The sequence below is a fragment of the Lepisosteus oculatus genome, chromosome 2 (genome assembly GCF_040954835.1).
Source record: "Lepisosteus oculatus isolate fLepOcu1 chromosome 2, fLepOcu1.hap2, whole genome shotgun sequence".
Taxonomy (NCBI): Eukaryota; Metazoa; Chordata; class Actinopteri; order Semionotiformes; family Lepisosteidae; genus Lepisosteus; species Lepisosteus oculatus.
Window position 1 is genome coordinate 9,871,851 of NC_090697.1, and position 17,649 is coordinate 9,889,499.

General features: G+C 37.2%; 1 protein-coding gene across 7 annotated transcripts in view; it reads right to left on the reverse strand.

The window, feature by feature from the left end:
• Positions 1-17,649, reverse strand: part of ralgapa2 (Ral GTPase activating protein catalytic subunit alpha 2) — a 195,566-nt gene that overhangs the window by 37,509 nt on the left and 140,408 nt on the right. For 6 of the 7 annotated variants that reach the window (XM_015354284.2, XM_006626136.3, XM_015354267.2 and 3 more), the window contains one exon: positions 10,842-10,969. In XM_015354284.2, coding sequence (XP_015209770.2) covers positions 10,842-10,969 — 128 coding nt within the window. Of the gene's footprint in view, positions 1-10,841; positions 11,187-17,649 lie in introns of those variants that run through there. The other variant, XM_015354302.2, reaches the window with a different exon arrangement.

The following is a 17,649-nucleotide window of genomic DNA, read 5'->3' on the forward strand; positions in this document are numbered from 1 at the left end:
TATTCATTTTAAAATGTAGGATTTAGACATTTTAACCAATGTAAGTAACGCTGAAGTTTCATTTTTTTACTCCATACACTTAAAATACGACAATTTTCATTTTTAGTTAATGTTATTAGAAGAAAGGATAACAGCCCTAGATAATACTTAAAAGTGGCAGAAAATGCATTTTTACCATGTCAAAATGTACTTTTCATCTCTTTAAATAAAATATTCATCAAAGGGACACCTTGAATCTACCAATATCCTTTCCTGTTTTGGATTATTAGTCATTCCAGACATTCTGGTCCCATTTAATTAGACATTCCTTATTTTTCTTACATATATAATTAAAAATCTCAATCTGTTCAATATATTAAATAAAAGACATGTGGAAATGCATAATATGGTCCTGAACAAGAAATGATAAAATGGGTTTACTTATTTGAGTTATTTATTGAAAAATACTCGCATAAACAGAATGCAATGGGACAACATGTGAAGAGAATCAATAAACAGACTTTTGAAACTTCATGTAAAACATGTCAAGAGTTAGTTACTATGCACAACTACCAACAAAATAGACCAACAGTCCTGTAAAAGGTTCCAACAAACACAGATAATCCCTTAACTCGGTCTGCGTAGGTCTGTTTTATTGTACCCTTGAAAGCACCAACGCCTAAAAAAACAAAAATCAATCATGCTTTAATCCCACTGCCGTATGTCTCCTAGTCTTCTACCTGTATTTAAGGGGCTATGAAACCAGAGACGAGAGCCCTAGGGTTTAAAAGTGAGGGTGTAGCGACAGGCTATTGTTAGGGAAAAAATTAGTAATGCTATGAGTCATTCTGCATTAGTGCAGGGCAAAGAATACTTTTGCATGTTGTATGAAGCTAGACACCATATGCCATTCGGGCAGCCTATTACTTGATTCAGTGCCATTACTGACAGGCAGGCACGTGGCCATCCCCAGTGGAAGTGCTGTCTCCTTTCGGTGGTGAGTGCAGGAACCCAGTGATCTGAACACATCAGACATTGTAACTAGCAGCAGGAACAGCTGGTCAGCTAGCAAGGTGCATCAGTGGCACAGCGCTAGAATGATAATGGGATTAGGTTAAAACATTCAGTGGAGAAACCCTGATCAGAGGCAGCCCCCCCCCGCCCTACCCCCACCCCCCCGACTGGGACATCTGAAGAACTGTAGGCATGTAAATCAGGACCCTTTTTGTCTGTCCGGGAGGATTTAGGGAGCTATGTAAATGTGATCCAAAAGGGGAAAGAACCATACTTCTTATTAAAAGAAAGAATCTATAGAAAATGACAGTTATCCTGATCTACAGTCAGGAATGCTTTTAAAGGGAAGATCATTCTTAATCCAAGCACAAGTTTCTAAATCAAGATGAGAACAGCACACACCCAAGAGCATTTGAATCATAGGACAAAAAACAGTATTTTAAGAAAAAAGGATTAGCTATCTATGTAACCGTCATACACACATTAAAGGAACATATTAAGGACTTTTAAAAAACTGTTTTCAAATTTTAATAATTTTAATGCTTCCTGGGTACTATGATAAACAGACTAGAAGTATTTTATGTGGGTGTAAACATGTATGTTATATAAACCCTGCAATATGTATTTTATCTGGACAGGAATTTTAAATATTTAAAATACAGGACCCATTATAAATGTAAACTGTAAATTTATAGCTGTAAATTGCTGTATTTAAAATACAGCAAACGCTGATAAAAATAATCTTTCACGTAAGACCTGAATTTTAGGATCTGAATTTAATATACATCTACTGAGTATGGTGATTTTTTTTCTTCCTAATTTCTTTAATACTGGCACTCCCTCAGTCCAAAATATCATTTCTAATCAACAGTCACTCAATGCACCTGCACTTGGTTAGAAGTGTTATCTCACAGTGGGCTTTTAATGGGTCTTTCCAACACTGTTGCTAAACTCTTGCTGAGCAGCTGAATACTCACATTGTGGAACTGTGCTGCCTGATCAGAATTCCCTAATTTACATGACAGGAAAAATAATACTTTCAAGCATGTTTTTTTTTACTAGAATTCTGTCAAGTTTTGACAAGTAGACATTTTCAAATTATGCAAATTATACTTTTATGAAGGTTCAGGGAAATATATATGCCTCACCGGTCTGGAATAAAAAAAAACGTATTGTTTTTTGACAACAACTAAAGAGTAATACAGTTAAAAAAGAATTTCCTTTTTAAGATAAGCACCTTAGTTTTTTACTTTTTCTATTTTGCACATTCTGAGAGTTAAGATTTCTGAAGATTACAGACCAGCTACAGATACAGACACCTAGCTGAGAGTTACTAATGGCCCTGCAACAGGTGACCTTGAAAATAAAGTCTCAGAAAAAAAGCATTTCGTATTGATTCCATCCATCCATTTTCAGGTCATTTTTACTGGATAGGGCCACCATGGCAATGTGTTGAGTAGGGAGGACCAGAAAAGCTCATCTTATGGGATTCCCCCACACTCCTGGGACAGCAGAATGTCTGACAGTCCCTCCAGCGATCTTGTCGTTACTGCACAGCTGAAACCATGTGAACACCCCCATCTACAGGCAAAACCTGGAATTTCGGTCATTACCTCAGAAGCCAAGAGCTTACCGCTCTTTGTCACGCTGCATCAATGCCGTACGTCCGGCTGCATATGCAGCTCGTCTTGTGTCACTTTTCAATCAGGAAAGTGCTCATGTACGTTTCAAAAACTGAAATCAGACCTGTCGAGTCAAACCTCAACAGAACAAGGCAGCGGATGTTGCAATTAACGGTATGAACAATGTCAAATGGAGAAAGCTTTCAATTCACCTTTGAAGCATTTGCTTCCTGATGTTTATTGGACAGTGACATCCTCACACTCAACACTCAGACCAATGTGACTATAAACGTGACATCATACTTTTGCAAATTAATAAGCTGGCGGCCATGTCACCCTGCAACTCACAACTGGCAGCCCACTGAAGCTCAACGGGAGCGAGCCTGGCCAGTACCTGGATGGGAGACCTCCTGGGAAAGTTAAAGTCGCTGCTGGAAGAGGTGTTAGTGGGGCCAGCAGGGGGCGCTCACCCTGCGGTCTATGTGGGTCCAAATACCCCAGTACAGTGATGGGGACCCTATACTGTAAAAAGACGTTGTCCTTGGGATGAGACATAAGCTGGAGTCCTGTCTCTCCATGGCCATTAAAATCCCAGGGCGATTCATGAAAAGAGTAGGGGTGTTAACGCCGGTGTCCTGGATAGATTTCCCCTGGCCTTTACAATCATGGCCTCCTAATAAACCCCGTCTATGAACTCACTCTGTTCTCCTCCCGTTGATAGCTGGTGTGTGGTGAGAGTACCTGCGCACTTTAGCTGCCTTCGCATCATCCGGGGGGTCCCCATTACCTGTAAAGCACTTTGAGTGGAGTGTGCAGAAAAGAGCTCTATAAGTGTAATAAATTACTAATACTACTACTAAAACATTACAGGCGATGGAGTGGAAGAGCAATGCATAAAGAAAATGTTTAAAAGGATATTTATTTAAAATTATTCCAAATTTAAGAATTTTTAGAATAAGAACCTTGTAGAACATTTTTTGGGTATTAAATTGGCATCAAAATGAGTCTTTTCAGAACATTTGAAGATCTAGAGTATATAGAATAAACTATTCAAACTTTAGTTTTCATAGTATATTTAGTGTGTTTATTAAAAATGTTATGTATTATGGAGAAATCCTGTTTGGTGTTTCTTGCTGTTGCTATAGGTAATGCTGGAGTACTTAAAGGTTTTGCTGAAAAATTCCTACATTTAGGCAAGTTTTGAAACTATTCTATAATGTCACCTGCTTGTTGTAGTAATCACTGTTTGGAATAAATTGCTTCTCTGTATTGTCACAAACATATTATTGATTACAAGAGCCCACAGTTATACTAAAACCACATGTCATTGGTCTTCAATGTTTAAATGCTGTGTAAAACCAGTATTAATTTAGTGGGTTAACTGTTTAACCTATAACATCTCTTGTTTCAGTGTCATACAATGACAATTTATTAACTGCTTAACAGCAAAAACACAGAAAATCAAACTGCAGCTGTAATATCCTCTGAGGAATGAAAATGTATTCTCAGCTGTGCTGCTAAACCTGTTCACCTAACAATCAACAATCTGTTAGAATTCAAGAATAAAATATAATATAAATAATATTGACCCGATAATATAGTCAATAATAAAAAAAATAATACTAATTAATGTATGCTTATCTGAAGATGGATTTTCAGCCATGGTTTCAATGAAAACGGAAAAAAGTGGATGCTGAAAGAGATCATACCAAAAACCGTTCACTGTTTTTCCAAACTAGAAATACTAGAATACAAAATAGAATTGGCATTGTGTTGGCAAGTATTATTTATAATATTATTATTTTGATTTTTGTTGTTTGATGACTTTAATGTTAACATGATTGTTAGTAGATTCAAATACTTTGTAATATTTATATACAGTATATCCAATGTATATATCAATTTATAAAGTTGTCTGTGCCTACACTGGCAAATAAAAATATAGATTTGCTATTTAATATAGATACAAATCACTACAGAGGAAAATTTAGTACCAAAGTATGGAATTTAGCTCAAGACTAATATGCAGTTACCCAACTAGTAAATAAGAAAAAAATGGAATTCATGCAAGATCTGTTAAATAAAACGTAGAATTGTACTTTGATGTTAAGTATGGCAAATTGATTTTTACAAACTTTTTCTGTAAGAACACAAATTTCATTTCAAATTTCAACTATGGCAGGATATCAAAACAGCAATTTTCAAAGTGAGAACTAGTTCTACCAAATGAACAAAATAAGAATAAAGGAAGAGGCAATTATTTGAAATCATTTGACTTTGCTCTTCTCATTAAGTCTAGCAGATCCATAATTTTCGGAACCGAGAGATTACTAACACAAACGTCCTAACAGACGTCAGCAGTGGGTGCTCTCTGTAACCACAGTTCGCTGGTACTTTCAGACACACTCCTACAACCACTCCAGACAAAACACTCTGTAACCAGGGCCTGCTGGACCATTTTACTAGCAAAAGGGACGCAGGAGAATAGGATGTGGCACACAAAAAAACATTCTGGAAACAACCTCCTCTTTTGTATTACATCACAATATCTCCAGAAGCTGAACACTGATTTAGCAAATACAATTTCATTATAGCGATCGCAACAGAGTCACAACAGGACAATATAGCCTTACCCCTTTGGTTTATTTTCTAGACCTTTTTATTTTAAACGTGTGTTTGCCACTTCAGTAAACCTGGAACATAGGGACTGGGGCAACTGGTTGACTCAATGAGTACACCGATGTACGTTTTTCCTTGTTGCAGCCAGCTCTCAAGCCATCTTAGTCACTGTGGCTGAAACCTCATCTTCCATAACTCTTAATTATATTACATTCTAGCAGGACTGAGATGCCCGCCTATTGCTGATAGGCTCAGGGGAGGATTAAAGCTCCACTTTCACCCCCAGTTCCCAGACCTCTTCCGAAGAGGTAGGAGAGCACAACGTAACACGCTCTGTTGCACTGTTTGCCACTGTTTCTGTTTCGATAATCTTGTTTTTCAGTGTCTTCACCAGAAAAAAAAAATCACTTTTCTGTCCCGGGGTGACAACAGATGAAAGCACCGATGATGAGGCTTAAGATAAAGGAAAGTTAAAGCAGTTGAAATGAGTAACATTTCCTAAAAGAAATGCTCTAAAGTACTGCATTTTTTTCCAGACAGCATGAAGTGCACTGTAAAGATGAGTGAATGAGTCACCTCCACTATCCCCTGTAATGCCACCTAAAAGCTTTGCCTTGCATGACTTACTGCAGGCTGGAACAGATTATAGCTATTGATTGCTGCCTGGAGATGGATCTCGGTGTGGGGAGAGAGGTATGAAGCAAAGACAGCTCGTGAAACTATCGATTCCATCCAGCAGGGAGGCTGCACTTCAAAATGAAGGTCAGAACTCCTTTATCCCACCTATTAGAGCTCCCACAGCATTCATCAGTGCGCTCAAGAATCGCTGTGACGAGACCCGGCTCTGCAGTCTCAATCTTCTGCCTCTCTTGTGACAGTTGGTTACAGTGACTGACAGGAGAGCCCATTGTGACAAGTTAAATCCTGTGTTCTCCTCCAGACAAGGTAACTGGGACTGACTGCAAAAACCCTTCCAGTCAGGAACGATCTCTTCAAACCGTAGCGGCTGTGTCAAGAACAGCTGTAGTACGGGACTGCCACAAATTCGGAAGTATAACTCCTCGTTCTAGTAATGTAACCGCCATTACGAGCTTCAATCACTCTTCGTGCAGTTCCTGAATAGAAAAGATTCCATTCACAGATGTGCCTGAACCTGAGGCTTTGTGACTCTTTCAATAATTAAAAAAGTCCGTTGCGTGCTTGTGAAAGGTGAAAAAAAAAAACGCACCTGAAACTTCAGTTCAAAGTGTAGTCACCGAGCAAATCACCTGTCCTGTTCGATCCTGAGTCTCAGGAGCTTGTTTTCTCATGACATCTCTTGTCATTACCCTTTCAGGTTTCAGCAGAAAGAGACTGACAAACACAATTTCTGTAGAATGGAACAAAGTTATCTGGAGATAAACTCAAGAGATAAATGTGCTTATTTTTACATGCATCTATTAGCATGAATGTGGTTTTGAGATTTTTAGTGCTTCTGGAGAGAAACCTGATGTCTTCAAGTGAAACCCACTGATGATTAAAGCATTATAATCCAACCTTTATGAGACTTTTTTACACCTCAGAGAAAGATGCTTTTCCTAAAGAAAATCACACTTGGGTGATGGTGCATGATAAACACCACTTAGTAAAGTGGAGCAGCATGTGTCTATATTGGTGTCGGCTCTGGGACCTGTGGAAAGATTTCTCTAATGTGATCACCAACTGGCTGGCTTCATGGCCATTTACATTTTCATGCATGACTGAGAAAGCAGCCACAACATGAAATTTCATAAGTCTAATGAGATCAGAAGAATATGAAATAAAACAGATGTTTTTGGTATTAATAATTTATGTAACATTATGTGCAATTTCAAAAGCACTGTAATGTTCTTTCCTCTAGCAGCTGTCCTGTCACATTAACTGATTCTAATGGTCCTACAATTCTATATGTGCTCTTTGTCTTTTTTTAGTTTTTGTTAATAAAACAATATGACAAACTATGTTAAAACTGTTGTGGCTTTTATGTACTCGGTGGAAAATGAAACCAAATTACCAAAAATTCTGAGGACCTTCATTATGAGGATGTTGTTGTCAAAATTGTGATGTAAAGTTAATCTAGAATGAGACATTTTGCAGCAGGAAAATCTTACATTTCAAGTCTCCCAATTATCTCTGCAGTGCAGAAGGAGCACACACCCCTAACAAATCTTTTATTTGAATCCACAGGGCCATACAAGATCCTTTTCTTTACAAGGTCACTGTCTGAACAAAAAGAAAAGATACACTACATTTGCAAAAAAATACCAGTCAGCAGCTGTTCATCTAACAAATGGGTTTCTCTTCAGGAAGTACAATCCCAACAAATACACACACAAATGCTGATAGCCCTTGAGCCAAAATGTAATGTTTCAGCCTTGACAAATCTGCCTTTTTTTAAGTCTTCAATGTAGAAAAAACAAACCTAAATGACCTTTTTACTTGTAAAATGTGCTAAACACTACATACAATGTTATCATGTTCAAGGCACACACTTGAAGTACTAGTCGAGTCCACAAGTAGTTTCTTTCAAACACTGATGGAATGTCCAAAAATAATTTGAAGATGTCAAAAAATGAATGATTCACATTTGTCAGTAGTAGAGTCATTGTTTTACTTAAATTACCAGGGTTTTATTTTCCACTTTCGCTCGTGATTGTGCAAGATGCACGAAAAGGTCTACTTTCCACCTGCTTCAAAAGCAGCTAACCAGGAAGATTAAATAAACTGAAAAAGATGAATAAATCCTTGGTATTTGTTATTACAAATACCCCTCTGTATACTTGTAAATGTTCCTTTCCTTACTCTTGTTGTATATAACAATTGTAACTACAATATAAAGTAACTCAGCTAATAGAATTTGACTCTTCCATTCATTCATGTTGCCGTTCTGTATGCAAGAAGACACATGTGAGTTACATGCATTTCTGCAAATTCTGCTCAAGTAGTTATTATTTAGGACTTACAAAATGTATTAAAAATGCATTAAAAATGTAAAGGTTTGGAAATGACAGATCATTCTTTTCCCTTTGTTTGGATGCACTGCCATTAGTGATTCCAAAGAACCAAAAATGTGATGTTCAGTGATCCTACAAATGGGGTATCTGAAATGCACAACTGACCATGAGGAGTGACTGCTGACCACAATAGCAGTGCAGGACAAACTACAGATCGTCATCCCTCCTCTTAAGGGCGCTCCGACCCTTTTGTATTTTAGTTGATTACGTGCACCTGCCTCCTGTATTGTCTGTTGATATTTAAGCCTGGGGCTCCTGCTATTCCTGGCTCAGCATTAGGAAATGGATGCCCGGAAGCCCGCCTACCAGTGGGTCCAGGAGAGACCCAACAACATAAGCTTCATCACGGCATCCTAATTATCTGAGTCCGGGGCTCAGAGCACCTGGCCTCGTTACCCTGGTTTTTATTCCCTGTTCCGGATCACATTCCGGATTTTAACCATGTTTGTCTCCGATGAATCCCCCAGTTCCTGGACCCTGGGCTGAGCCACGGATTTTCCCTTTGGACTGTCTGGATTTGTTCGCCACTTCCCCCCAAGCACCAGATCACCACCGCCCCCCCCCGATCATCGGATCACCACCGTCATGCCCCCCGAGCACAGGATCACCGCCGTCACGCCCCCCTGTCTGTCAACCCGTTGTGATCCTCTACATCTCTTCCCTGTTGTCCTTCTCCACCTTTTTCCGAATTATACCGTCTGTACAGGGTCCTGAACTACGCTTCACTGGAGCCTGGACCGGCTCTCGTTACAGTACTGCTTCTGGCTGCTTTAGACTACACCAGTAAGCATAGTGGGACTGCTGTACAATACATCAGAGAGGGAGTGTGGAACACAGTGGCCACTGTACAGTCTTCTCCAATGAATCAAGATTCATGCTGGACTGCCAAGCTGATTTTAGTAGGGTATGGTTCCATATAGGAGAAACACGATTAGAAATTATATAATCAAATTTACCTAGGCACGCAATGTCACTGGACATTTAGCCCACAATACTGTATATGTTCAAGACATTTTTGGGAGACCTCCAACATCAGCTACTCTACTGAACGAATAGATTTAAGGCCTGATTCTTCAAACTCAATGACACGTGCTAGGCTGAATCATTAGACTATGAGATGTTACTGCAATGCAGTTTATGGTCAACATGCCCATTATTAGGAAGATGTGAAAAGTAATGCTATCCCACTATAGAACATGAAACCCCAAGTACCACTGAAGCCAATTTAAGGAACCGAGAAGAGCCGACAAGGGTACCAACGAATTAAAAAACAATAAACAATGAAACAATGAAAGCAAAACCAAAAAAATACAACAGCAGAGGAAAATAACACAAGACCATTAGGCACGTATTTGGTGAGAAACACAAGGTATACAAATACTATGCACATATAATACATTTAGTAGACGCACTATTCTCTGTTAGCTTGTCGTTACGAAAAGGAATCTTATTTAATAACTGAAAACCATAATTCTTAGATTAATGAATGCTGAATGCATGTGAAATCTCACAAACATTCTCTCACAGTGTATGGCTAGTACTCCCTATATCTCTAACATGGCCCTGAAAACTGAGAGGTTCACATGGCCGCAGTCTGTTTCTGTTTGATTTGTAGTAGCTATTGCTTTTTCATTTCCTCTCTTTACAGTAGTGGGTTTTGTCATCATGCCAAAATAGAGTGTAGAGTGCAAAACTTGGGTTCTGCAGTGAGCAACCAAGCTTCAGGTCACCATGGCAACAAATCCTCAGCCATTGTCTTCTAGTCAGGCTGCATTTGCAGTACTAGATGGCTTTGTGGCTGATCAGATTTCTTCCACAACCTGCTAGCAACAGACCACAATCCTTCTCCCTTATTTCTACTTAATTGAGATGCAAATTAATCTCCATCGCTGATTGCACTCTCCTTAAACCGACTGACAAGTACAGCTGTAATCTGAGTTTACAGCGTGCTTTTATACGAACTGGTGCTTTGTCCCAGTTGTTTTGGGATGTATTCATTTATTTTTACAAGGCAAAAGGAGGCACTCTTGTATATTCCAAATAAAGGTACTTTAGATCACATCTCACTAACCCTGCGTCAGAAGTAGAGAACATTTTGATTAACGAAACAAATGTAAGATGGCAAGTGAATGATCTTAAATTTGGCATAATTGCCAAACCACTAAAGTATCAACGCCAGCATCAAACCATAAAAACTAATCACATGCTCCATGTGCTCATTAAACGCCATATGTCACATTCGTTTTAGCGGGATACTTTTTCAGTTAAATTTCCGGTCAGATGAAAAGCCTTCTGCAAAAATCTGAAGCAGACAGCTTGCACATGACGGAGGATGAAAATAACAAAGAAAACCAAGGATTCTGATCAATGTTAATGGAAAAATAATTTTCAGTGCTATTGTTTCATGTAACAAAGACAAACAAGTTAGACAGGTTATGTACAACTATAACTAATGAACCTCTAATCTTGTGACTTGTAGAACAGCCTACAGCCATGAAGGGAATTCCAGAAAGAGTGAAATCTTACCTTAGCTTCCCCACTCGGAGGAAAGGCTTTATTTTATGTGAAAGGATACAAGCTCTGGTAGAGTGTTAGGCGGGATTTCACAGCTCTGCTGGCATTGATGCATGTGGCACGTACTAAACTTGGCAACAGGGTTCCTGTTACAATGGCTCCATCAAACAGAGGACCAAAGAAAGGGACCTGTGGAAGAAAAGAGGAAAAACTGTGAAGATAAACAAAGACGCACTGGGGTGGGGGATTGAAGGTTCACCAGTGGCTGGCTTTATAAAGGCGATACCACACTGTGCAAAGGAAATAATGGCATTTGGAGCTTCCCAGTTTGATTTCTAATCCCATCAATATGCCCATCTTGACTTGGAACACATAGGAACCACTATTTAGGCCTCTTGTCTCAGTCCTGAGGGCGAAAACAGAAGAAAAATAAACTTTTTCTACTGGTGAAAACATGGATCAAAAGTGTGGCAAACTAAACTCTACGCCATCACATGTTTTAGTGTAATTTCTAAGGCCCATAATCATGTGTAGTTTCTCACTTTATCACCTAGTCCTTACACACAGTAAGGGGAAAGATACAGTTTGATCTGGACAGGAGCTGTTCTAAAGAGTGGAGTAAAATTCAGCAGGCCATATCACATGCACATATTTAAGTAAAAATCTGATTTTGTGACATTATTCTTTTCAAAAGGAAGAAATATATTGAGCATTTAGAGACTGAAAACCCTTTAAGACTATCGTTTTTATTTTGAAAGACACTAGAATCACTAGAAAATTATCTGTGAGCCCTTGATATTATATGGGCTGAAAGAATGAAGCCCACTGGGAATACTGCATGTATGTGCAAACACACATTTATAGTCAATACATATGATGGGACAAATGAAGCAAACATAATTATCTCCGATAGAAAAGCTAAAGATCTGTTCCTCTGGATACCAATTTATTGAACAAATAAATGCAAACTGTGACTCGTCCATCACACAATTGCAACGGATGACTGTGACAGTCACTGAATGGCAAGACAAAACGAATAATAAACCCCTTGCACCCAGGGAATTCCTCTAATTAAAGGTGGCAGTGAATTGCAAAAAGGAATTCAAGTTTCATACAACATCTGACACTGGCAGCTGCCTACTGCAAACGGTTCATTTAGATGCCATTCCAGCATGCTCTGGCCAGAATAACTTGACTGCAACTGGCAGGTATGACAAAGCCAAAGCTACAAACTAATAACGGCCGGATGCTTTTCAACAAAATAAGAATTCTGCAAGTTATTCTTCTGATGAAAGCTTGAAATGCACCACCTGTAAGTATACTGTTCACAAAACACAGGGAAGAGATTGAACAACCCTTGCTCAATATGGCAATTCAATGTATTGAATTTGGTAAAAATGCAGTCATCCTGGTTATTATACGTTTCTTGTTTTCATGAAAAAATAAACATTCAAATGACCTGAATAAATCTACTTTTAATGAACAAATATTAATTCTTAGATACTTTATTATAAATATATTACCAAATTAATTATAAACCATTTATTCAAAAGTATTATAAATGTTTTAAGCACACTTTATTGTATTCGTTTTCATAAACTGTGGAACTGTCATTACATCATAAGACAAGCATAAAAATACACACATGGCAATGTTTTTAATAAATATACTGTATACAATTATCTTCTGTGTGGAAAACAATGAGGCACAAATGCTGCATTTTAACAACTGCTTATAATACGCAGCATCTTCCTAACATAACCGGGAACTTGATTCAATAAGGCCATATGACTATTGACCTGGAAACTGATAGAAATGACATTATGAGGCACCCTTCCAAGCTCAGAGCCTATCCCTAGTGCGTTTGAAAAATATCTTTATTAGACTGTGGCAGCAGGCCATTTCATGGTAATATTTTGTGTCCACTAAGCAATAGGCTAATTCTGACAGTCAAAAAGTAATGCATAATTTTAAACTAAATTAAATCTTAAATTATAAACTTGATTTAGCTGGATGAAAAATATGAGACGGAAGAACCTTTTTTTGTCCATCTTCCCTGCTAACAACAGAGAAGAGGATCTCATCCATTAGACATATCAACTTAAACGGCTTCAACAACTGCTTTTAATGTGGTTTAGATCTGTAACATTGTCGTTTTAAGATAATATGTTTCAATTTCATTTTATTTAGAAATCAAGTTTGTGTTTTTAAGAACTACTGAACCTTTAAAAAGATGTTTCTAAAGTGAAACAGTGTGAAGCCAATGTACTGTTAAGAAGCTTTACCAGATTCAAATAATCACACACAAGAGCACATGGAAAATGAAACTCAACAAACTGCCTCAACCTGATTTGTTAGCGTCTAAAGCGATTTTTTTTCACAGTTTTCAAACAAAGGACTCAAAGTCCTTTGTAAACTTGCGGTGTTCACTTATTGCAGCGTGATGCTGAAAACAAAAGATTAACAGGTTTGTGTGTGATTTTTACAGAAGGGCTATTTTAAGAACACTCATCTTCAGCAGTCTGTTGAAAGATCGTACCTAATGGCACTGTATTATGTTCGGTTCACTGGTTTCAGTCTAATGACACGTCTGTGGACCACAGAAGCTGCCGTGTGTCCCGAGTGGTATGTGTTGAGCTTCTCAGCTGTATGACATTCTTTGTCCCATTTGGCAAGCAACTTTTTTTTTGTGCTTCATTGTCTGAAGTGTCCTCATACATCTGTGACGCGTGGAGAACATTCATACTGACAGACTTCTCATTGTTTCGGAAAAAAAAAACGGTTTTGTCTGAGCAAAGACGCAGCCACAGTTCAGGATAATTACTTTGCTTAATTAATCAGGAGACACACTCACACACATGCATGCAGGGGAAAAAAATTGCTAATCAATGCTTGTTTGCCAAGCAGGAGGATCTAAATGACATTGTAAAAGGGCTTAGTATTGTAATGTCTATCTGCTCTGAAAAAGAATTTTAAAAAATGATATAATTTTAAGTGAAAGGCTAAATCCTTCTGGGTTAATGTTCACTCCAGGTGCCCTACTTCAAATGCAAAGAGAAAGTGCACAATTCTGTATTTAAGAGGCCATATGTTGCCATGGATTCTGTAACCTGATAGTAGAAACAGCCTTCTTACTTGCTTAGGGAATGCAATTTAAATACTGTGGATCACAGCCTCTGCACAAAGCAGGATCATATTTCATATTTTCTCTCCATAGTACAACGATAAATAAGAGGTTGCTCAGAAAAGATGTCTTTGCTTCATTTTAAAACAGTATTGATATCATATATATTTACATACTTAGATTTAGGATAATCTGAGAGAAGAAATTACTTTTATATACACTGTATACATTTGGACTTCAGATAACAGTAATTTGGTAGCATTATTAAGCTTAAGGTACAGTTTAAATAGAAAGTACATTTTTTATTTAAAGTGGAGTTAAAAGTGGAGTAAAGGTTCTCCAGCACATAAAAAAAGGCACTGACTGGTCTAGTTCCAGGTTATCTTAAGGAACTATTCTACAGACATTATAATGACAGGCATTAAAAGTGCAACAAATGAATAAAGCAACCAATACTATGTTCAATGACATGTTGTGTTTTATCTTTTGTCTAGGACAACTCCTCTTTTTAAAAAAAATAAAATCTTATTTTCAATATAGACTAGATGGCACAGTTACCTAACCCCTGAAAGCCTGTTCCCAATTCCAGCTTTGGTGACTCATGAAAAGTGTATAGTTCACTCACAGTGACACAAGCAGGCATCACAAAAGGCACCAGATAATGTAGCACAATTCAGCTGTCAGGCCTGGCCAAGGCCCAGAGCAGAACAGCAGGGGGGAGTCTGGGAAGGGCCTGTGATTTGCTTACAGAACTATCAGTGAAAAGTCTAAGTGTGTACTCCACCTTCTTCTGTAGTGTTGTCTGTCTATCCCAAAGTTCATCACTATCACTGCATATTTCTGCAGAAACATCTTTCACATTCTTACGGGCACATGTACCACGGTTATTTTTCTCTTTGTTTACTAATATTAAACCTTTGTGATATAATTTATTTCTTTGTACAGAATTATTTTATATTAATACGTCATTTTGTAACATTAGCTTTACGGTATCAGTTTATAGTTCATAATAGTCAATGAACACCAAACAGACATATTATTAATGATGTTCCAAACAGTAACAAAAATGAGACATACAGTGCCTCTAACCATAGGAAAGCCTTAAACCCATGGTTAGATTTATGTGACGTAAGTCTGGATTAAGACTTTGTTACTGCCAATCAATTAATTTACGGATCTATATTAATACTTTATAAATTCACTAACCATTAGTAAATGCTATATGCACCCTTTCATCTAAAACATTAACATCACTATACTATTCTGAAATTTGTATTGTGTAACTAAGCAATGGTAAACCAAAGTATTGTGATATGCAAATTCTAATTATTTTAATCGTTGAAATTCATTTGTTTTGAATTTTTGAGAAATAATTAAATATTATGAGGGTTATTAAGTTTAAAAATTAAATCATACAACCGTTATACCAGCAAAGCAAGTATTTCCAGTACACACACAAAATAAGTTATTTAATAAGAAATAAAAATTTTAATTGAAATGTCTGCTTTAGACGCATTACATAAGCAATACTTATAAGGTAACATAACATAGCTACTGTATGAATGCATATTACTTACATTTTGAGGTTTTAAATGACTGAGTATTATTTTGGTCACACAATTATAAACTGGATACAAAATATTGAATTTGTTTTGAAACTGATGTAGAGTATATGACAAATAGGTAACCCTGAAAAAAGTCAAGGGCCACATAGTGCATTGTAGGTCTTCTTTATACAGTTTCTTGATGAGTCATCTGTCTTCTGGATCTGGGACCGGTAATGAGGTCAGGTTTTAAAAGCAGAAGACATTTCCTAATTGTAATTTATTTCATCTATATGGAGCGGTGTGAAGAACCGAACACCAATAGCAATTCTTGTTATTTTATTGCTTCTCAACATTTTATTTTAACCATATACCCTGGATAAAAAAGAAAAGAATCAGTATTGTATGTGTGTATTATCAGATGTCAATGTTGTTTAGTTATCCCTTATTATTTTGTATTGTGTTATCTTTAGGAAATGTTTATTTGTTTCTAAAACACCTTACAATCTCATTTACAGCCTTTACATATTCTCCAAACCTAAGATTCTGTGTAAAAAAGTAAAGGATTTCTGCTTTATTTAAATGTTATTGTCCATATACTAGGGAGGTCAGAGGATACCAGCATCCACATCTTAAAATACTGTAAGCTTAACCCTCAAAGAAGCTTTAAATATTAAAAAGAGCCTCTGGAGTCTGACAGACAGATTCTGTTTTAAAAGATTTCTATTTTACCTACAGTATGCGCAGTGTGTCTGGCTAGAAGCAGGCTGCAAGACAGAGGATGCAGCAAGAAGACAGGGAGATGCTTTTGGCCAGAGGTTAGGCTGACAGCAGCACAAATACGATTTCACCGGTCGTAAGGCATCCATGGTGAGTGTGACCTCAGCACAGCCAACAGTGGGCTACAAAGATCTAAGTTTGTCTCTCACAGAATAATGAAGATTAAAGCCAGGAACCTACAGCTGAAAAAAAAAGTGCCAACTGTGTGGTCTTTAATGGATGAGCACCGCAGTAAAAGGTCTCACTGTCATGACCGCACTCCAGAGATGCTTGCACGGCTGAGAGACAGGGCCCCCAGAAAAAGCAATAAAAACAAAGAATTCTTAAAACGATTGGTCTAAAACTAAGATAAAATTTGGATTGTTTGATAAAGGTAAAATATTAAATAACTGAATTAAAGTCACAAATACCAGAAGAACAAGAATCACATGAGCACTACCAAATTAAAGACTGGCCATGCATAGATATGTAGATTATATTCTGTGTAGAAAGCTATTTTTCTTAAATGAGAGATTATACTAATGCTACTTCTCAAGCCTTCAGTGACAAGATTCTTGGTTCTGTAGTTGCCAAAAATTATCTGGTGTTTTTGATCTGCATTGTGCTAATCAAGCGGTAATTGTGTTTTGACAAACATTAATTTGTCATCAATATATGATGGTTAACAAAGCATATCTGCCAGTAATAATTTCATATTGTTATTTTGTAAGGAAGCATGTGTTAAACTTATGAAATAAAGCATAAATATGCCTAGAAATCCAAATATAAACTTAATAATGTATATTTAATATAAGTACCTATTATATATATATTTAATCTAAGTACTTGTTATTATACATATTTAATATGTTATTTTCCAGGGCAACCAGACATAAAAACACTTGAGGAAAGTTTTGTTGATGTATAATGATGATTCATAATTTATACTGTAGAAAATAACACTGCATATTTTATTTTACAATCTGTATTAATACAGTTATGAGACAAGTGCTGTGATGCTTGATATTCACCATGTTTAGAATTTTAAACTTCGAAAAAAATGTTACAATTTCAGCTTCAAAACATCAGCATATACCCCAGCAAAATGCAGATTCAATGCAGAATTACCACAAAAAAAATTAGCCTACTTCCACTCCTCATATTTTAAATAATCCTGCTTATTAAATGAATGTCCCCGTTAGCTCAGTTCGCACGGAGACGGAAAAACTTTCATTTGGCTTCATGGCTTCATCTGAAGGAAGCATTATACTGTCCAACACGACTTCCACTGCGGTTAGACTGGGAAATGGACAATGAGGACAAAAGAACAACACATGCGAGACCACCACAAACCCCCTCAGTCAGAATGAGAAAATGGCATTTGGGTGTATTCCAATATCAATATTTTGTGCTTTTGATCACTCTGTTTTCAGATATTTCCA